This window comes from Odontesthes bonariensis, chromosome 2 (genome assembly GCF_027942865.1).
Source record: "Odontesthes bonariensis isolate fOdoBon6 chromosome 2, fOdoBon6.hap1, whole genome shotgun sequence".
Classification (NCBI taxonomy): Eukaryota; Metazoa; Chordata; class Actinopteri; order Atheriniformes; family Atherinopsidae; genus Odontesthes; species Odontesthes bonariensis.
This window is the reverse complement of record NC_134507.1, coordinates 15,643,899-15,665,396: the sequence shown is the minus strand read 5'-3', so window position 1 is coordinate 15,665,396 and position 21,498 is coordinate 15,643,899. Positions and strand designations below refer to the sequence as shown.

General features: G+C 39.5%; 3 protein-coding genes across 3 annotated transcripts; 1 reads left to right on the top strand and 2 right to left on the bottom strand.

Moving 5' to 3' along the window:
• Positions 1-2,183: 2,183 nt before the first annotated feature.
• Positions 2,184-6,477, bottom strand: LOC142393623 (NFU1 iron-sulfur cluster scaffold homolog, mitochondrial). Its single transcript, XM_075478295.1, has 8 exons — positions 6,391-6,477; positions 5,799-5,899; positions 4,930-5,065; positions 3,868-3,934; positions 3,647-3,761; positions 3,500-3,563; positions 3,219-3,393; positions 2,184-2,848 (listed from the first exon to the last, which is right to left on the bottom strand). Exons 1-8 carry the CDS (start codon positions 6,453-6,455, stop codon positions 2,780-2,782), a joined length of 792 nt encoding a protein of 263 aa, XP_075334410.1. The 5' UTR covers positions 6,456-6,477; the 3' UTR covers positions 2,184-2,779.
• Positions 6,478-7,362: 885 nt separating this feature from the next.
• Positions 7,363-12,522, top strand: LOC142393607 (transmembrane protein 150A). Its single transcript, XM_075478294.1, has 7 exons — positions 7,363-7,627; positions 8,558-8,605; positions 8,685-8,747; positions 8,834-8,901; positions 8,989-9,119; positions 10,396-10,573; positions 11,071-12,522. Exons 1-7 carry the CDS (start codon positions 7,563-7,565, stop codon positions 11,262-11,264), a joined length of 747 nt encoding a protein of 248 aa, XP_075334409.1. The 5' UTR covers positions 7,363-7,562; the 3' UTR covers positions 11,265-12,522.
• Positions 12,523-13,378: 856 nt separating this feature from the next.
• Positions 13,379-20,977, bottom strand: eif4e1c (eukaryotic translation initiation factor 4E family member 1c). The gene is made up of 7 exons (XM_075478292.1): positions 20,870-20,977; positions 19,312-19,397; positions 17,035-17,130; positions 15,731-15,794; positions 15,305-15,418; positions 15,040-15,179; positions 13,379-14,922 (listed from the first exon to the last, which is right to left on the bottom strand). Exons 1-7 carry the CDS (start codon positions 20,885-20,887, stop codon positions 14,808-14,810), a joined length of 633 nt encoding a protein of 210 aa, XP_075334407.1. The 5' UTR covers positions 20,888-20,977; the 3' UTR covers positions 13,379-14,807.
• Positions 20,978-21,498: the final 521 nt, after the last annotated feature.

The window sequence follows — 21,498 nt, the reverse complement described above, 5'->3', positions numbered from 1 at the left end:
CGCAGCCTATTAATGCTTTTTCTTGACCTGATTTAATTTAAGAGAATTATACTGTACAAACTATTGGCCAGTTACCTCTTTCCAACCTTTACAATGCCTTTTACGTTTAAAAAGTGATCACAGCCCCTATCTTGTCATTAACTTGTTCATTCTGCATCAAAGGCGAGAACCAAAGGTACTTTTTCCATCATGCAAATGGAATCACAAACAATGCACTACTGAGTAAATACAATAGACACATTTCTATCCTGCATAGATTTGTACTTAAGATTTGTCAGTGATTTTCTGCATGGTTATGTTATCAACTTGCAGAAAGAACTCCAGGGAGAGGTGCACCTGTAGATACAACTGAACTCCGAAAAGATGTCATGGGGAATTTCTTCACCAGAATCATCCACAGCAGCCATACATATGGATATGATTTTTACAAGTGTGTTGTACAGCTAGATACATCTCTAATCTTAACTCTTTTAATTAAATTTGTATTCCTCACACCTCTCAATTCAAACAACCTGCTCTTCTTAGAGATACTTCAAATGATGTGTAAAATGTAACTTTTTATGTCAGCATACACAGAGTCCAAAGTGGAAAGCCTGAGATGAGAAAGGAAGACCATAACCAGCATCATAGAATCTGTTTCAACTGTGGTACTTTATTCTTTCTATTCTTATTTTCTTTCTGTCTTTTGTGTAATGGCTGTAACTACTGTATTTGCACGTGTGTATTTACACAGAATTCTAATAAAGTTAGAAGTAAAGGGGGAAAAAAGAAGTGTACTCACTGGGTCATTTGTCCAAGGCAAATGTCTGGTCTACATGGGGGCTGACGACTTGACGGTCAGGTCATGTCTGGTCTACATAGACTGGTGGAGGTAGCAGGTAGGAGTTAGGAAGGCAAATGTTCAACAGTGTGTGATTCATATGTTTTACGCATGTAACATTTATGTGGCTCCTTTGGTTAATTTCCTTATAGTAGGAGTTATAGAACCACATTCTGTCCGTCGTGTGGATGTCCCCACCAACTCTGACTTGCTTACGGGCCAACTAGGCAGTTAACTTCTAGTCACACTAGCTCCCAAAGTGAACCAAAAAAGTATCAATAACAAATAGAACAGGACATTTTTTTCACATGTTAATTTAGGATCACTAATATTAAGGCTATTGAAAATATTTTTGTAGAAGAAATTAAACTGTGCTGTTCTACGACTCACCAGACAAAGAACTTCCTTAGGTTACTTTGGACCCCAGCGGTGACAGTCCTCCACCCAAGGGACGTCTCATCTCTTAATGCCAACAACCAGGTTAAAGACTGAACATTCTCTGTTGAGGATGATCAATCTGACTCATGGAATTCCACTTCTTCTTTTCCTAAGTGAATCTTAATAAGAGAAAACACAACAAAGTTTTGTCTTTTATGTATTTATTTCTTGCAAGAAAGCTCAGTCGGTCATACAGAAAGCATGACAGTCTGCAGAGTGAGATACAGAAGGGCTGCAGCTGCAGGGAGGTATTAACATATACGAGCTGGGCAACATACCATAGTGGTGAAGCCAAAAGACGTTGACACTTAGTGTGAGATGATGCTTTGCTCACACAGTACACCACTGACTAAACAAGTTGACCCAGTAACAGTAAGCTACATGTATGAATTCCTCACGTGTTGGTCTAAGACAATGCATGGATACGTTTTCCATCACAATAAAAAGAAGATTGCATCAAATCGAAAGCAAAAAAAATTCAATCAGTCTCCACCGACGCTGTAAGAAAAAAACAATTTCTTATTTATACAGGAGATGTACTACCTGATATCACTGTCCTTTGCTTTTATTTTCATCTGAAAACTAAACCTGAAACTTTGTCAAATTGATAATGTCCACATTGTACAAAATTAAAAACATAAGAACAGTCTGATAATCAATTTCCTTTAATTTTGCTTTAATTTCCTGCAAAATTACTGGGAGTCTCCTCTAAAAACAGTACCTGCTCTGGCTATTTTATGCATTTTATTTCTATGTCTTAGTTTGAATATGTTTATCTCATTAAAGACTATCTGCTTTTATATGTGGACTGTGAAAAAAAAACAACTGCAAGGTGGTTTTCCCACTTTTATCTGCATAGAACATATTAACACAAGTGTCAATATATGCAAGAAAATGGATGTAATAAAGCTCTCAGGAACTAATATGTAGGTCAACCAGTGCACTTTAATGTTACAGAATATCTAAATAGCGGAACAAAAAAGAAAAAAAAAACAACGTAAAAATATTCCACTGAAAGCCTACTTTGGCTCACAGGAAAGTTTTGGCTCCATTTACATTCTATGTCAGCAACGGGTGACAAAATGTGAATGCATGAACACGTCCAAACCGTTTTGTTTCATTAATGGCACATCCGCAGCAACTGGAACCCCCTCAAATCTTCATGACCATAACCGATGACAAAAACCTTACCAAAATCTCCCATCTGTGGAAAATATTCTTTCTCAATGTACAGTATTTATAAGAAATAAATAAAACACAACAGTATAAGATATCGCAGCAGAACATCTTTTTTTTAGACAGAAAAAAAGAAAAACAATTACAGCTTCTCTGGATATATAATTACAGTCTGAACTCTTTAAAAGTATTTAATAAAAGGGACAAAATAACTGCGAATGATTCTTTCTTCAATCTGGCGCTGTGCTATAAGTCGTCAGTGGGAGGAATAGATAGCCGTGTTTTTACAGTGAAACGCATTTTTACATCTAATAAAGTTTGCAGATGTGTTGGTCGAGGAAGTTCTCAGTCCCGTAATTTGTGCTCCACTTCCGCAAAAACCTTTGCATTGATTTCATCCACTTCGTCTTCCACCTGGACAGAAGAGATGTTAGAAAAAACGTTTATTTGGGATGTAAAAGTTAGCAGCGCCGTTTTTTTTAACCATGAATCCATGCGAGACGGACGCTAAATGCAGCACAGTGAGACAGACTCTTCCCTCTCACGTTGTTTCATTGCACAGCTCACACATCCCACAAACAAACAAAAAGAAAGAAAAATTTTTTTTTTTGCTGTTTGCATTTGATGATTCAAATATCTGTAAAGCAGCTTCTGATCCCAAATCAACATCAACAGTGAAACTTTTGTCTCAGAAGGAATAATAAAAAAAAAAAAAAGAAGTCAAATCTACACCTATCCTATCTACAAAAACGAATGCTACAAGAAAAATTAATTCAATGATCACCTGCTCCACGTTGTCCACTTCGGGGATATAAAACTGCATCATGTTTTGAATGCCATTTTTCAGGGTGACCGTAGAGCTGGGGCATCCAGTGCAGGACCCGACCAACTTCAACTGGACTGTGCCGTTCTCAAAACCCTTAAAGATGACATCGCCTCCATCCTCTTGCACCGTTGGCCTTGTGAGTGAAAACAATTAGTGCGGAACAAGACAGCACAGAGGGCTGCGATTGAGTCTGTAACCTCACCATTTAAGTTCATCTAAAAAACTTTTGTTTTTTTTACCTGATTCTTGTATCCAGAAGCTCCTTTATCATAGATACAATCTCATCATCGTCTTCCGAAATACCTACAATAAAGAAAGCCCGAAATATGAGAATATTTATACAAATCACAGCCATGCAGTTGCATGTAAGCACATTCCATACTCACTGCTTTCATGGTGCACCGTTCCGGCTGTGATGGCTGGATCACCACTCTCAAAAAACTTAGCAATGGCCTCCAAAGCGTGACGCTTAATGTCGGTCCACTCCACGTCCTCGTCTGTCTGATGTCGAAACAAGCAAACACAATCTCATTGTGTCATCTCTCCTTAAAAAACTTCATAGGAATAAAATCACGGGAACAAGCAGTGGGAGAGCATCTAGACTTACTTTTGTGACCGTGATAAAGTCGGGCCCAAAGAACACACTTTTCACTCCCTCAATTTCAAACAGGTCCCTGAAAGAAAGCATTTTTTACTGCCGTTCAGTTCAGTGAAAAACACGCCGTGAAAGTAGGAAGTCCTTTTGGCTTGTTTAAGTATTGCAATATGGAGTCAAAATAAGAGAAAAATGTATCAGCTAACAAAAGATCAGACAGACACGAGCACAATCCATTCACACGGCCTGTTGTGTGCTTCACAAAAACCCTCGATAGGATGGTTTCACTTTCAGAGGACATGGCCATCATCCCCGCCGTAAGTCCAACCAAGCAACCGTATCAGAGTCAGAAAATAAAGGGACATTAATTACACCAGTTAGCCGCAACATTAAACCACAGCCAAATGGAGTAAGTGGCATTAATTATCTCATGACAACACAATAATCTGCAGGGAAACCTTTAGTCCGGCTAGTGATACGTACTTTACCTTTATCTTAACAAAATTTAAGAAGATCATTTTAATGTTGTGGCTAATTGGTGTGTACTGGCAAAAAAAAAAAAAAGGAAAGCCACACTTATTCCACTGATTGCATTGTTTTGGTAAGAAATATTCTTAAATCTTTATAGGCTGAACTAAATTCAAAATTATAGTTGAGTGTGAATCTTCCCATTTACGGTCTTACATTACCCTGTGAGCAAGTAAATACGAATAAGGACTCCTTCTTCTTTATTTGTTCTGAACAATATGTATGTAATCACTGTGTGAGAACATGCATTTACACACATACACACACACACTGATTATGATTTCTGCCTCCCAAGGCCTAGAGACCTCATCTATACATTTACTTAAGAAAGGGCTGCGCTGTGAAGATTAATTATTATTTTACAATTATATTTAGATGCTCATCAATCATGCATAAACATTTAACTTTTACATCTTTTAGGGAAACCGATTAACATTAAGGTGAGTTTTCTAGTACTGCCTTCCATAAAACCTTGAAACCACGTTGTTATCTGAGACTGCCAGAATGCCCCAAAAGGTGAAAAAGTACAACAGTAAATGTAACAACCTGGCTAAAGATGAACATCCAGCTGAGCTCAGAGTAGGAAAATCAAGTGTCCCACTTCCCAGTACAGGTTTGCCAGGGAGGAATTTCAAGCTTCTGGGGTTTGGAGTGTCTTGAGTCTGGATGGAAAGGTATCTTACTGAAAGAAACAATAACACCAATGGGTTTCTTAGCACAATTCTTTCATTGGAAGCCCAAGAACAAACCGGAGAAATCTTAAGTTAATCAAACAAAGTATTCATTATTGGTCATAGGTAAAGTATGGCAGCGCTGGACTCGGAGTGACAGAACTCTCGCAGGAGATCCGTCAGCCCGAGCCCTGATCTCTGGGAATACTTAATAATTATCTTCTTCACATTTAACTTACAGAAGTTGGACTTACATGCGATCGAGTATAATTGGCCAGTTATCTGTGACATGAACAGGCCAATCACTGTCCACGTCATGTTCTTGGGATGTGATAAACCATGGGATGCGTGTGTGAGTGTTGTTTTAGGCGTTTATCTAATGCAACAGACCTATCTGACAAGATAGCGAAGCTTGATCTGTCCCAGGTTTTTAAGTCCAGTTACGCTATCTTAAAGTTATGGACCATACATTGTGTAGGCTAGTATGAGCAGGGTGGACAAGTACAAAATAGGAACATAGATTGTTTACAAAAACACAGAATATGAATACATAATGTCTAAGAACAAAGCCAATTAGGCTATAACAGGTTGTAGGTATTTTTTTTTTTCTTGCATGACAATATAACTGTTTAAATGTTTTAGACTCTTAAAAAAATAGGCTAAATGTTAAATATATATATATATATATATATATAACACAGGTGAGTGAAACAACAACTGTGTGACTAAACTCTGGTTTCTCACTTGAGCAGTTTGTGGCTCCTGCCCCGGCCTGTGGCTGGACTCCTCTGAAGCTCTGGGTCGTGGATTGTAAGCGGTATGGACTACTGGTCTTGTCTGGGAACCTTTAACAAGAAATTTAAACCATGTCATGCACCCACGTAGGCAGGCTCACTGATTAATGGAATCAGTGTTAATGATCAATTAAGCTGTTAGCTTTTGTTTCCAAGAAGGACATTTAGAGAATGGCAAAAGCATTAATCAATATTCATCTTTCAGATGATAAAGTTAATTATCTACGCAAGCTAATAGCTAGCGGGCAAGATGGACGTTGATACGGAGAGATACAAATATGAAATCACGGACGGTATAAATTGCAAGGGTGTGAGCAACATTCTTTATATTTGCACCGGTATTTAAGCGGGTGGAATTAAGTTAGGAGTGCCAAACAAGGTCTTTGATGGGTAGTTTGGTAGTTAGCTAGCTAGCTGGCTTTGTGTCATCACAACCACACGGAGGATTGGCAAGTTTTACGTGAAACAAAGGCATTACAACTTATCAAATCAGCCATATATACATGTAACAAAATATACACGACAGATATAGCGATTCAAACCTGAAGTGAATCGTATTTCTTGCCCGTAACATCAGCTTAAGTCCCCATCTCATGTGCGCCGCCATTTTGTTTGTTTTGAAAATGAGGACCCCATGTGGTAGAATGCATGTAATCCTGACAAGAGCTTAAAATCAATACCTGCTCCTGATATTCACTTAATTTCGACTGTAAAACAAAGGACTAAAGACGGCCTAAAGAAAGCAGATCAAGTCAAAAGAAAATAAACGGGACTTTTAAGTAATAAAGTAGTACTTAATGAATGTAAAGCCCGAAATAGTAACCCATTCATTTCAGCCTGTAGAGGAATTCATGTAGGTATATTTACTCCAATCATGTTAATGTAATGTACCTGAAAAGTGAACAAATGCAATTTTTTTGTTCTTTCTTGAATTTTTTTCCTTGACATGACATTACTTCTATTCTATTACATTTCAAAGCAAAAAGTTGTGCTAATTTGGAAGTTTGATATCTGACAGCTTTATGAAGTGGTTACTTTTACAAAATCATATTTTTGCACACATGAAAAGCGTACTCAATATTATGGTTTGTCACGAAGTATGGTTATGGGCAGAATGATCGGCACCTTTGAATTGAAAGCACATCATTTTACACATTTCCAATCTATCTATTGTTAAATGTATCATTACTTTTCAAGTAAAACTTTTCCAAGTTATTGATCTTCTAAGGAGCAGATAAAGCAGATAAATCCATAATGGAAATCATCATTAGTTACACTTGGTTACTAAACTTTTCATTATGAGCGCCACCTCAACCAACGGTGAAACACTGCCTTGACATAACAAGTTAAAGAATACACTGTTTAGTATAAAACAAACAATGTGAGCGTGGCAAGAAGGCCAACCCCACGTTTCTCAACATTGGTTCTGAAGGAGGAATGTGTTGCTCCAGAGGCGTGGCAGAGAGACAGAGAAGACTCTTATTAGAGCAGGTTTGTACTCTGGTGGAAGACCAGTCTAAGTATAGTAGGGTAACTGAGTACATCGATATCACAGGGGTTTGCGGCTGTATTATTGTTGAAGTGCTAAACCTGCGATCAGGACTTGACACTGTCTACAAACTTGGAGAGGGATCTGACACTGAGTGTGTTAAAAAAAAAAAAAACAACACCTGGACGTGAGGAACCCTGTTTTGTTCCCCCCCACCTCTTAGAGATGGTGCTCTGGTTTATCTTCCCCATCACGCTATCGCTGGTGTCCTTCATTGGAACATGGAGTGTGTAAGTTTACAATCCACACTTTCTCATTTCTCTTTACACCCTTTTGACACTACCAGAGCAGTTTGTTTGTACAACTTTTATTCTACCGCTGGCATTCAAATGCAGCAATTACATTTGATTTAAGTTTTTTGACCTTGTAAAAATTCCTTATGAGATTGTATATTTAACTTTTTATATGAAAGCTGAAAACATGACTCAGGATAAGCTCTACTGAAAACAGCCTCTCTTTTTAATTCAGAATTGTCAGGACAAACATGTGAACTGTACATTTTTTCATAAGTGCATTTGTAAGATACTGATGGTATTGATAATGTTCAGCCAGGGACTGGTCATGATAAGTTGGGATAACATAAAGTTGAAAAATGTGGTACTTGACCGTCCGGTTTTTGATTATTAAGACGTGAAAGAATGTAGCTGATGATCCGTGTATTATGGAAGGCCAACTATGTAACCTGGCTGCTTTTGTTTGCTGCAGGGTGTGCACAGTGGATTGTCAAGAGACACCATCCTGTTATTTCTGTGAATAGTTAAGCTCTGTGAGTCATTTGTGATGTTATACAGCATGCTGTGATATTTTTTTCTCATTCTGCTTTGTTATCTTCCACGTTTGGGTTCCGGCAGTGAAATCAGTAATGGGTAATCATCCTCATCATATTTTCACTGCTGCTCTTTATTTATAGAGCTAGAAAACACAAATTTATCATCCTAATAAAATGATACAGACAACAGGAACATGCTGTTGACTCTGTGCGTGAAAAAAACTGAAGATAATTCAAATATTTTTGTGTTTCATCGTATCAGCAAAATAAAAACTGCCAGACTGCAAAGTGACTGTTAAATCCTATGAAAGGGAGAACGTCATCATATCTTAAAACTGAAGTTCTGTCACAACAGTTTGTTTTTGTTCCTTTCTTTTGGTTAATTTCCCAGATACGGCCTGGCCTTAGTTAACAATCACGTTTGCTCCTTCTCTGACTGGTGAGTTGCGTCTAATCATTGCATTACTCTAGTTTTGTGAACATTTGAATGAATAATTAATTCTCCGCTTTTTTCTCAGGAGCGGTGACAACAGCTGCACAGTCAATAATACCAATGGGTGTTGCTTTGTTCCCACCATGAGGTAAAAAATCCATTATTTCTAATTTTTGCCTTTCACTTCCTCTCCTGGTTATAGAATAGTAAAAGCAAATCATACTGTGATTCCAGCGCAAGTGGAAGTAATGCACCAGAGAGCTCTCTTTTTACAGCCACCATCAATGCTGGATCCTTTCTGTGTGAGTTTGCCTGCCAAATGTATAATATATGTATATTAAGTATACATAATACCTATGTGTCACTGTGATCTGTGATCTTCTCTTTAGTTCTGCTGTTCTGTATATTCCATCATGCTCATATTCTGGAGAGTCACGCATGTCACTCTATGCTGAGTAAATGTGCACTGGTCACTGGGGTGGTGACAGCCGCGGGGGCATTCATGGCTGGAACCTGTAATGTAAGTAGTGAAGTTCTTGCTAATAACACGGAAATGAACTTAATTAGCTGCATTGAATTGATTCACAAGGCCATCAATGCCAGAGGTTCATACACTGCATCACAGAGAAAACCTAAAGTCACAAATGGTTCAGGTCTGACGAGTATTCATCGCATGATAAAGCTGAACTGTTTTGATTTGCAGCTGCGTACAAAAACAGCAAACAAAGGAGGGTAACTATTTGTTTTCTGTAATCTGATAATTCAGAGCATATAGTACTGTAGTAAGTACTAGTATAGTACTGTCCAAAAGTCTTGAGGCACCAGGAAGTAGCCACAGTGATTTATTGAAAGATGCACAAACATAAATGGAAAGTCAATATTTAATATGAGCTCCTTTGTTCTTCAACACAGGCTGAATCCCCCACAACAAGCTTTTCTTGTCATTTCTTTAAGTAGTCTTCAGGAATTCTTCTTGAAGGTCATTCCAAAGCTTATCTTTGGATGTTGGCTGCCTTTTGTTCCGTTCTCTGCTTCAATAATGTTGAGGTCCGGGCTCTTGGGAGGATTCATCTCTCCATAAGACCTGTTGCCGCTGATCTTCAGTTCGGCTCTGTTTTTGCTAAATTGGATGTCATTCGTAGACACAATGCTGGTTCGATGCCTGTGTTATGCTTGAATGGTTCATAGGTCGGTGTTAAATGGCCTAACAAACGAACTAACAAAAAAAACAAACAAACAAATGAAACCTAATTTCTCTGAGAATGGTCAGATATAAGAACTGGACTGAAAACTCTTGAAAAAGCAGCCGGTGTCCAAAGAAATACTTTGAGAAACATTTATGAAGCCAGCAGAACTGTTGCACCAGGAAGTCTGGAGAACCAATGCTCTGTTATCTTTTAAATTTGTCTTAAGCAACTTTAAAAGATAACAAGAGTCTGGTTTCTCGGAATCAAAATGCAAAGAAGTGAGGCGTGGCTCAAGACTTTCGCACAGTATTACCCTGACATTACAATGACCAAAACATTAAGGAGTGGATGCTAGTTGTTAACAAAACTTAGTTATGGCAAACTCTCAGACGAATGGCACTCACTTCCAGTCAAATCGAAAGGTCGAAGCTGTTTATGGTCAAAATATTTTTTTGCTTGCATAGCCACTAGCAGTAACAGATGGTTTGACCAGTAGTGCCAAAACTTTTACATTAACACATATCCAACAATATTTCTATACAATTTCTGCCCTGATTTCAACTCACTGTGAATGTTCTGACAATGGAAACTATTGACTGTTCCCCACAGCCTCATCACCTGTCACTCCTTCACTACCTTGGAGCTGCCATCAGCTTCATGTGCGCCTGCTTCTACTGTATCCTGCTCACCGCCCTCACAGGGAAGTGTGTGCTGACGGGATATGAAAAGGTCCTCTATCCCCTGCGCATCGCCAGCACCGTGATTCAGATCATTGTGACTATCTGCTGTATCCTTTCAGAAAGGCTGGGGCTAAAACAGCCGTGTTTTTCGTGGTAGGTCATTCGCAAACCTTTTCATCAGGAGGTTTTGTTTTATATAAATATTGTGGGTGTAAGACTGGCAGGCCGGGACAAAGATTCAGGGCACGGGAAATGTCAGTAATGTACATGGGCAGTGATGCCTGAGTCATTCTCCAGCTGCTTTACAACACAGTGTTCTCACTGTGCTTTGGATCCGGTCTGCTGCTCTGTTTACCAAGTGGGCTGGGCACAACTGCATTGCATGGCAGAGAGAGAGACGCAATAATTTGACCACATTAATGTTTAACAGTTGTTCTCCAGGAGCACTCGGCCTCAAGTTTCAGGGTGGGCAGTAGTGTCCTCTAAACCATGACCCTGAGTCCATGTGATCTCAACTGTTAACAATTACAAGTTCTTTTGAGTTTTGACCCACTAGTGACACGTCGAGACTTTGTTCCAAACATCCTTAACTTCAAACCCTCAGATACTGTGTTGTTTTGTCAGAAAGAGCACTTTTACTACCACCTGTCTGCTGTATTTGAATGGATGCTGAGTGTCAACCTGGAGCTGTTTGAGCTCAGCTTCACCGCAGAGTTTCTCTTCTTCTCATCCTTCATGCTTTCAAATCTGCTGAGCAAACGGGAGGAAGAAAAGCAATTGATCATCGCGATGTCCTGATATAAGCCTGCCAGAGTCCAGCGGACACGTCTAAGCAGTGGTGACGGACTGAGTAATAAACCTGTAACGACAGTGGCTGGACCCTGGCTGAGGGATCAATAGTGTTTTTATCCTTTTTTGTGTCTCTGCTGTGCTGGATCGTGAACACTCTTCTTCCACAGTTTTTGATACTGTTACCGTAAAATGTTTTTCTTACTGGGGATTTTTGTTTCTCAGCTAATAGTCTGTATTTATTGAAACATACCAACTTTGAACAGCAAATGAACAAAGCATGTAATTGTATTGCACCTTTATATATCGATACTCTGCCAGGAGAACAACTTGCACGAGGTGCACCTATACTGAAATATCTGATTCTAGTTTTTGTGCAGTAATCTTTCAGTAGATGTCAGCGCAACATCCAAACAACACAGTTACTCAGCACGTAGACAAATGATCCAAATTCTCTTTATCAACGTTCACTTATCTTAAAGTACGATGGTTTCTTGAACAGATATATGCATCCACCGTATATAAAGCTTTGGACACGTCAAGGAAGTCATGACCATTTTTCCATACTGGCAAGTCCTGTTCTTGTGTGATTACAGAGTGAAACCCAGTGACTTCACACAACCCTGTTTGACTAGGTCATCAAAGTGGAGTGACATCTGAACAAAAGCTTTTAGCTGATGGATGTCATCTCTTTAATCGGCCTCCATCAGTACAACGGGCGTTGTCTTCTTCCATTACGTGCAGGTGACCTCTGTCGGAAATGTTTTCAGGGAGTCATTTGTTTTGTTACTGGTTTGAAGCGTGTGGACCATAGCTTTAAAAAAAAGGGACGTCACAAAGCGCCAATGAGTGAAGTAATATCTAAAGTACCGCAGATTGGCCGGGGTTTTCCATCTGAAAGCCTGCCTTAAAGTCAAAGTGTTCTGAAGCTTAAATGTAAGGTTATGCAACTAAAAAAAGTTCCTCAAATTGAAACTTTTCAAGCCTTTTAGGGTGACTGTAAACACAATAAAACAGTCACATCACTGTCAGAGAAGGTCGTACTCTACTTTACAAGATCGTGATAGCATGTTTCTAATTCTTGTCACTTTGTGTTTTTTTTCTTTGTCTAATGCTCTGTAAAAGTATTCTGAAAGACCTTTTTCTTCTTTTCCTGCAACGACTGCCTTGTGGCAAAGTCGGTGCCCTTATTTCAACTGTTTCTCTATGTTAATTTATTTCATGTAAATAATTTATTGGCATAATAAACATTCTGCCTTTCTGGTGACACGCGACAAAATATCTACATGCTCACAACGTAGACAGAGCTCTTTGCTGCAATCCAAGTGAAACAGGAGTAAACCTTTTTTCACTTCCTTCAAGATTGATCAAGCGAAATTGTGTTTTTTTTTTTTTTTTAATAGATTTTATTTGGATCGTTTCTTGCCATTCCGGGTTGGATTTAAGATGGTCCACGAGCCGGTTCGGGCTGCATTTCGACCACGTGCAACCTTAGTTCAGACGTGCGCTGTAGCTGCTTATGAGACCTGCACAGGACCATGTCACACAGCAAAACAAGCTATTCAGTTTGTCCACATTTCATTTGGTACGCCCTGTGACGTAGTGGTCTCTCATTGACTGTCAGGCGTTCGGAGGAGCAGAAACACCCCATATGCAGACAATGTTGTGCACGTTTTCTGTAAAAAAAAAAAAAAAAAAGTCGGAAAGTCAGAAACTCGAAGAGGATAACCTGATTGTAAAGCTGAGAAACGCAACCTCTTGTGCTTTATTTCAGCAGGATTGCATGTTGTGGTTTTAGTATATACTTTACCGGATGCCCATGATTAACATGTATTACATTTTTCCCCACTAGTACACAATTTCTGTCTCCTGACAGACAAATGAGACTATGATTCACGGCGCCCAGTCTCTCTACAGAGGAGCAGACCTTGTTTTCCATTCTCTGTACGGAGCACCTCTACAACCCTCCCCGTTCACATTTCCTGAAGTGGCGCGCTCCAGGCAGATTCCTGACTAGTTAAAGCTCGACATACTTTCTCCAGCCGGATCTGCCAATAATTAAAAGATGTGTTAAAAAAAACTATTAAAAAAAAAAAGGAAGAAAAACAAACAACCAGTACAAGTGTTTGTGAGTCATCAGTTTAGTCAGATTGCTTTTGTAATTGTGACCCGAATCAAGATCAGACCACAGCAGTATCTAGCAGATGAATTACCACATCCACATTTCCCGGGAGTTGGTAGACAAAGTAGAGCTAAAACAGAGTAATTGTAGGTACTTACAGTACATTTACAAGGGAGCAGAAAAACCTTACACCAAATTTTTGTTGCTCTACATCTGCTGGATGTGTAAACGAGCTGATGTTTGCTGGCAGTACCAAGTTAAAATGCATCACTGGAATGTTCCCATATGTCAACTGCCCCCAAAGCACAAAGACAATCGGTTGTAGCAGGTTTAAGTCGTGTTTCACATTATTCAGCGCCACGCTTCCCTGTGAAACCAAAGTTTTCACAAAAGCAACTACAAGGCTCTGGTTTTAATGCAAAGCACATAACCTTTACTTGAAAGAAGGTAATATACATCCTGGAATTACAGATAAAGATACATTATGAGCAAAATCATTTCACAATGAATATCATCCTTCTTTCGCATCAACCAAGATGGAGTGCAACATTATCTACAGTTTCTGTTAGAAGAAAAAAAAAAAAAGTCAAAAGCACACCTAATTCTGTCAGCGTCTTTACTGTTTGGTACACTGTAAAAAAAATGTCATCTATACGCAGTAGTCCACATTAACAAAAAAGAAAAGAAAAACAATTTAAAAAAAAGAAACACACAAGTGTCATGGTTGTGTTTTAACTAAGTAACTGCAATGCATACATTATAAATAAATGTAAAGGGAAGAGGAAAGAAAAAAAAAGTATTAAAAGCAGTATCCCATAATTCCAGCATGGCTGAAACAATAAGTGGCCTGAAATCCAAACCCTACACACTGGAGTGTGAGCACAACTTAAAGAAAACCTTTAAGATACTGGAGAGTTTTCAGCCTGGTGCATCTGAATGCCTGCCTCATTATTAACACTTAAGAATAAATCAGGTTAAAATTGCCCTTAAAACTTGTTCTGTGCGGGGATACTGTGAGGTGAGACACTCTTTTGGAAGGAGTGTGAACTCGGCATGAGACAAACGAGGCCTTTGCAGTTAAAAGTTTTACTTTCATTTTTTAACTCAAAGCCATTAGGTAACGAACTAAAGCTTGTTCTCAGCTAAGCTAGGGGGAGGTCACTTATATTACTCACAGAACTTTAACTCATATCAGTTCTCTTGCTCATGTAAGACGTCTCAAGCCAGATACTCTTCACCTCTTTTCTTATAACTATTGCTCCACTGACTTCTTGCGTTGGAGGAAGCTCCAACTGTACACGCTATAAACAATTCTCTTTGCAATAAAAGGAAAGGACACTACAGTAGTTGACAACTCAAAAGTTAATGTGTTGATGCAGATTGGTAATTGTTTGAATCTACAGCGAGTTGAACTGAGGGGGTGGAGCCTTTCAAACGGAGTACATGTTCTTGGTGGTGGATCCGCTCTTACTGGACGTGTCATCGTGTGACTGGTAGCCGATCATGGCCTTCATGTGGAGGCTCAGACGCTCTTTGTAATTTTGCCTGAGGAAAGATGAGTGGAAGCTGAATGCAGGCGAAGACTTGTGCTTACAGTCACCATCTTGTGGTCGGCCACAGCTCATCCCAACATATCCAGGAGTATGTGACATTACAACTCACCCTATCGTCATGATGGCATCCCTGTTTTGGCAGTTGCTCGTCCAGATGGCTATTTTGTCACCTTTAGGTCTGACGTTGACCACGGCTCCGCACACATCTTCACTCGCCTCATCAAACGATTCTCCGACTAAACACAAGAGCTGAAAAATTCAACGTGACATCGTTTTACTTATGGTCTCTCATCCCCTCAAAAATCAAAGCCTGCAGAGAAAGCGTCTGAATGCCGATTCATTCTGTACAGGCAAAGTAAAAACAGCACTGTTACCGTTTCCATCCAGTAGCGATCAAGGTCATTGTGTCTCTGTTGTTTATTGAGAGTCATCAGCCATCGACCCCCCAGCTTGTTCCTGTCGTCTTCCCACATTGGCTTAATCCCATCCTTGGACACAATATAAAAATAATTTAGTACTTAATTAAAAAAACAAAAACCTGCAACTACATAGTTTCACTGTGAGCTTTAACTCTGCTTCTATAATTATTCTTATTAAATTGAAACAAAAACTGACTAAAGACACCACAGTTTTCTGAGACTCCATCCACCCCTCAAGCTGATAAGAGTCTGTTCCTTAGGCTTGTTACACGTGTAACCCCAAACTGTCCTCTCGCATAGTAGAAGAAGACAAAGAATAAGCTGCTGCTGCAGAAGAAGAAGAAGAAGAAGAAGAAGAGGAAGGAGAGGGGAGGGGCTTACCTTAAATAAGCAATAATCGCAGCCAAAGCCGAGTTTGCTTGGTTGCTGTATGTGGTTGTATAATCTGTAAAAAAAAAAAAAAAAAAGGAGAAAAACACAGAAGAGTGAATTCCAAAACGTGGAAATATTTAGTGTATGGCTTTACACAAGAAAACCACATTTATATGACACTGATGAAGTGAATGCTTTTGATCCCATCTCACTCAACAACTTGAGCTTTTCACGTGCGTATAGTTCGGGTTGGAGGTTTACATCCAGTCAACACAGACACTCATTCACATGTGCTTACATGGTGTCACTTAAACTCTAAAGTTCTAAAGTTGAACTATGCTTGGTTTACGTTGTGGTCATTATTATTATACCTTTAAAAGTGACAGCAATCACAAACTTTACATCATGATCAAGATCCAGATCGATCAATACATAAAGTCCTCTCTGAGTTACAGTTATTGTTTTGCTGTAGGAATCATTAACAAGGAATACACCGAGCATCGTGTAGCTGATAACTGGTGGTTAAAGCATGTTGTAGGAAAGTCTGAACAGGGGCCTTATTTGTTTAAATTTGTGACCTGAGAGACAGCAAACTATATGTCGAATTATGCTGTGATGTGCCGTGTTAAAAAGTGTTTTGTATACGTTATCAGGTCCAACAAACTTAGATTTCCATCTCAAAATGTGATTGAAAAGAAACGTGGGTAATTCCCGGATGACTGATACGGTCAGCTGCCACTAGATTGAAGGAAAGCAAGAGTCTGTGTAAAAAAGGGTTTAAGCTTCATCTGCCAAGCTGACAGAATGCGGTTACTCTGAAGAACTCTGTGGGAGGACTTCATTATTTAATCCACTTTGTGCAATCTACCACCGGCAGCAGAACACGCCTCGAACATGATGCTACAGCCGTGATTAAATGTTGCAGCAGTCTTCTTGGGGATTGACCTCACCCTTACACCTCTCCATACACTTCTGATCAGGGCAGATGTGTAAATTCACAATCCTCTCTCAGATCTGCAGTAGGCTCATCTGGATTTTTCGTGAGCTCAGACAAGCTTCCAGCAGATGTTGGTTATAATCAGAGACGCTTCAACTTGTTTACAGACATTAAAGGCTTCTATGTAAAATCTTTAGACTGAAAACTCAACAAATAAAACATGTGCTTCAAAATCTTTTCGTTTTATTGAACAATCATTCTGCCATTCTATGATGAACCGTATGTAGACTCCTAAATCCCTTTCCCAGAAAACAGTTTGCTCAGAATCTCAGAGACAGAATAATACTTCCATGGAGATTAAGTTGAGAAAACTTACGCCCAAAAGTCTTCCACCGTGTCAAACTTGGAAATGAGACGCAAGTTCTCCGTCCAGCTTTTGCTCTTGTCGTTTTTGAAATACCACAGGGCCCATCTGAAAGAGGAAAAGAACACTTAGTACTCACAGGACAGTGGGCTGATGACTCGTAAAAAAAAGACAGAAAAAGAAAGGGGAACCACAGTCATCCATTTCACAAAAAGTGCTTTTTTCTCTTCTAACATTTCTAATCTGAACACAAACGGCCTAAACGGAGACATACACATGATTCCACAGCAGAACACAAGAGCTAGTTACAAAAGCAAGCGTGTCGCTACAAAAGAACAGAGAAAGCTGGCCATCACCAGCACCAGAAGTGCCGCCTTTGTTTACAATAGCTGCTGTTATTCTCCCATCTATGCCCCGGAGGGGCGGGTCTGATGGGGGGCATCAGCTGAACTCGGTGCCCCCCACCACATGCAGCTGTAACATTAACCCCTCAAATGTTCCACAAAAACATACGCTGACACCACACAAAGTCATATCGGAGGAGAATGATTCCCACAGAGGGAAATGAGGTCACGCTCGGGTATGACCCCTGTGTGGCCCTCACAGGCCACGATGACACACCTAGACACGGCATGTAAACAAATATGTCAGACACAATATCAAGTTTACTCAAGACCCTGCTCCTCATATGTCACCTAATTTAGACTTAAATCCTATTCCAATGTACTTCTTTCTTTAATATTTAATGAGGGTGCTGGGTTGGTTAGCCAAACTGTATGTATCCTGGAAAACTACACAAATATATCAATCAATCAGTCTTTATTTATATAGCGCATTTCATACCACAGGCAACTCAATGTGCTTGAGAAATATAGAGACATAGGGTAGACAAAGAAGCTCAAAGACATCGTTTTTCCATGAATATATTCTAAAAACTAGATTTTTCTCATGGTAAATATCTAAATGTTTCAACAGAATCAAGTGTTTATGTCACCAATCAGTTAAAACAACTCCAATATGGAAATGCCAAATTAGCTTTGGAGTAGAAAAACAGTACTTTTTACTTTACCACAAAACATGGAGAAGTAGACTTTTTTTCCCCAAAAACATCCTGATCGGAACATATGTCACCGACAAAACAAACAAAAGCTTAAGGATTTCTGGCAAGGTTATTTGTGTTTAAGGAATCCTTAGGTGAGATCCAAAAGCCTGTGCATCTGTAAAGGAATTCATTTCGCCCGTAATGTACAAGTTTACAGAAACAGATTGTGTTTTTCATACTATCCGCCAGCTGCTAGTTTCCCCTCACTTTCAGGCCGATATGAAAATCATGTTGCATGACTTGAAACTTGAATGTCTCCTTCTGTTACAGCTCAGTAGTAGACCTCCAAAGTCTGTTCACTTCCACCCGTGACTATGCGTCCTAAGCCGACAGCAAGAACAGAGCTTTTGATTTAAAAACTTTAAAAAGAAAAAGAAAAGAAAAAAAAAAAGGGGGCAAATGTTTTTCTTATTCATATCACAATGCTGACCTGAGACAGGTTTAACGTTTCTGCAGGTGGATCGATGCTAAAAATGGCCAGTTTGTCAGTCCCCTTCAGTTCAACCGAACCTGCTGGTCAAATTTTACTCTTGTTTAAAGAAAAGAAAGTATTTTTAATACAAAAACACTTTTGCAATATGAATCATCGGTGAAGGTCTACTCCTGTATTTTTGAAGATTGTGTGTAATGTACAAATCCCAAATAATTCAAACAGTTGTGAGGTGGGAAAATAGACAAATAATTGCCTTTAAACGGAGATGTCCTCCATTAAAGGTGGTGTTGGTGGGTGGGGGGGTAGAACCAAAACTATCAGTTTGTTTAATTAATATCCGAGCGACCTAAATGAGAAAATGGGTCGAGATAAAGCAGCAGATGTGGACAACCTTGGCCTCTGAGGCTGGGATGAACAAGCAGAATGGACTAGAAGAGACTTAGCAAGTGACCTACTCAGCATTTCCAAACTAAACTGTACAATGCTCCTGAATAGATCGCTGTCACCACAGAACTATCATGGACCACTGCAACACGAGCATGCGGTACAGAGAGCAGATTTCCCTCGAGTCTCCTGCTCCGATTTAAACCTCCAAATAGCTTACACCTACTACATTGTTGTAAATAAGCTTAGATATTGATGCTCCTTGCTATTGTACTCTGGTTTAAAGGTGCCGTAGTATTAGTATGTGTGGAAGAACAAACTATTTCTGGTTTCAATACTCGGTCATACAAGGTAGCAACAGTGCTCTTACTTGTTTTGCAAAGGATGCTTGATATACTGCTCAGGATTTGCAACAACCTCACCGTCGGTCGGTTGATCTTCAGTTTCAGCTGTTTTCTAAGGAGACAAGACACAAGCACATGTTACACCTTCACGAAAGGTTGAAGAGATTACTTCCTGTAAGTCCACTGATTGACATCACAAATGTGCATAACAGGCAAAGACTCTATGCAGGAAGATTGATACACATTTTACCAATAACGCATAGAGCAAAAGTGGCGAAGCACTTTTAAGACAGTAATCATTTTTGGTTATAATCATCCCTTCTGTAAAAGTTGAGTTTTTCCTTCGTACAGTTGTGGCACAGAGTGTTTGAGTTCATTCGCCTTACATAGCATGCCCTGTATGTGGATATCGACCGAGAGCCCACTGTGGTGTTTATGGTGAAACAACACACTGCACAGCCCTAATAACTTGAAGAATTTTGCAAATCCAAGACGAAACCGACTGAAGGGTGGGGCGGATGGAAAAAGCCAACACTACAAATCTGTTTACTTACTTGGCACCACAGACGGCACCAAAAGTTAACCACAGAGGATGAATACACAACAGTTAGATTGCAGACATACGAGAGGTTGCTACAATTTAATCATACTTGGGTAAATCTTAATCAGAAAAAAATGATTAATGATGGTGTTACGAGTACCCTGAACACTGGGTAAAGTGGGTGAAAGGTTAGGAAGAAAGAGGCATTTTTGTCATTTTGCCAACAAATTGGATGTCACCCCTCCCCATTCAAATCCCCCAATACAGAATAGGTGGCAGTTTTCTACATCTATGTAAATGCAAAAGGCTGAATAATACAAAGGACTCGCGGATGATATGGTCTGATAGCCTATGAAACCAACCCACATAATGGAAACTGATTGTTCCCAGGACCACAACGTTCACTCACTCCAAAGAATAGGCTGTACACTTCAACGACATCGAAACGTAAAGCAAGGTATTACCACAAATGTAGCACATTTACATACAACTCAACAACGTCAACATTTAAATCAGCGACAGATCGCAAAAAACAGCTGACCTTATTTTGGCTCCAAACAATCAAACAAGAAGTAAAACCTGAGCTAACATCACAGTTAACGTTTGCTAGCACTAGTTTTAGCAGACGTGCTAGGCCAGCTACAACCTCGATACACACGTGTCAGGTTTAACATAAAAATGCACTGATATGACCAATAGTATGACTACGTCAAGATATTGATTGGAACAAACACTGAATATCGACTATAATATCAAAGAATGGTGAAAACAATTCATTGAGAGGAGTTTGAATGAACGACGGCCAGCCAGTCAGTCCCTCCCTGCCAACAAAGTCAGGCAGTGCCCCATCCATCACATTGCAGTGCATGCTAACGCTAATCCACGCGAATGTGTGACATGAAACACCTGCATTTCGCCTAAATACTCGTGTCATTCCAAAAAGGCAACTTTATGTAACGAAGTCAGTGGCCAAGGCGAAGACATAACGAGTTTTTCCGCGCGCCTCAGTCGAATTAGTCATCCATTTTTTTTGTCTCTCTTACCGGCTCCGATGTCGCCATCTTGACTGCAGAAGAGATCTGGCCGTTGGGCGCTTCTGCGTCACAGCAAGCCGTCGCCGCTACTACGGAAGCCGCCTCAGTTCAGTTTGAGGTGGATCATCTGAAACGTGGGCTATCTGCCTTAATATAATACATCCATGATATCTGCTTGAAGGGCACAATCGAGCCTAATGTGTAATATTTCCTGGCATATGGCGTGCATTTTTTTTGTGAGCTTCTTAGCTGCACGTGCTACAAGTTAAATACAATGGTTGTAGGGACGGATGATGTTCAGTTTTTGTTAGTATCCTATGCGGACATGTTTAACTTCCTTTTGGCTGTTTCCGGATATGATTGATTTACCAAGCCCTGAATACGGATGCATATATTATATCATGGAGTTCAAGAGAGCATAAAATTCTTAGTTATTATACTAAGAATTATACTTAGTTATTATACCTGCACATTAAGTCCTAAAATACAAGGCTTTCTTTCTTTCTTTCTTTCTTTCTTTCTTTCTTTCTTTCTTTCTTTCTTTCTTTCTTTCTTTCTTTCTTTCTTAATCAATTAATATATTGTTTCCTGTAACATATTAAAGTAAAAATGTAATACAGTATAAGGATGCAGATTTC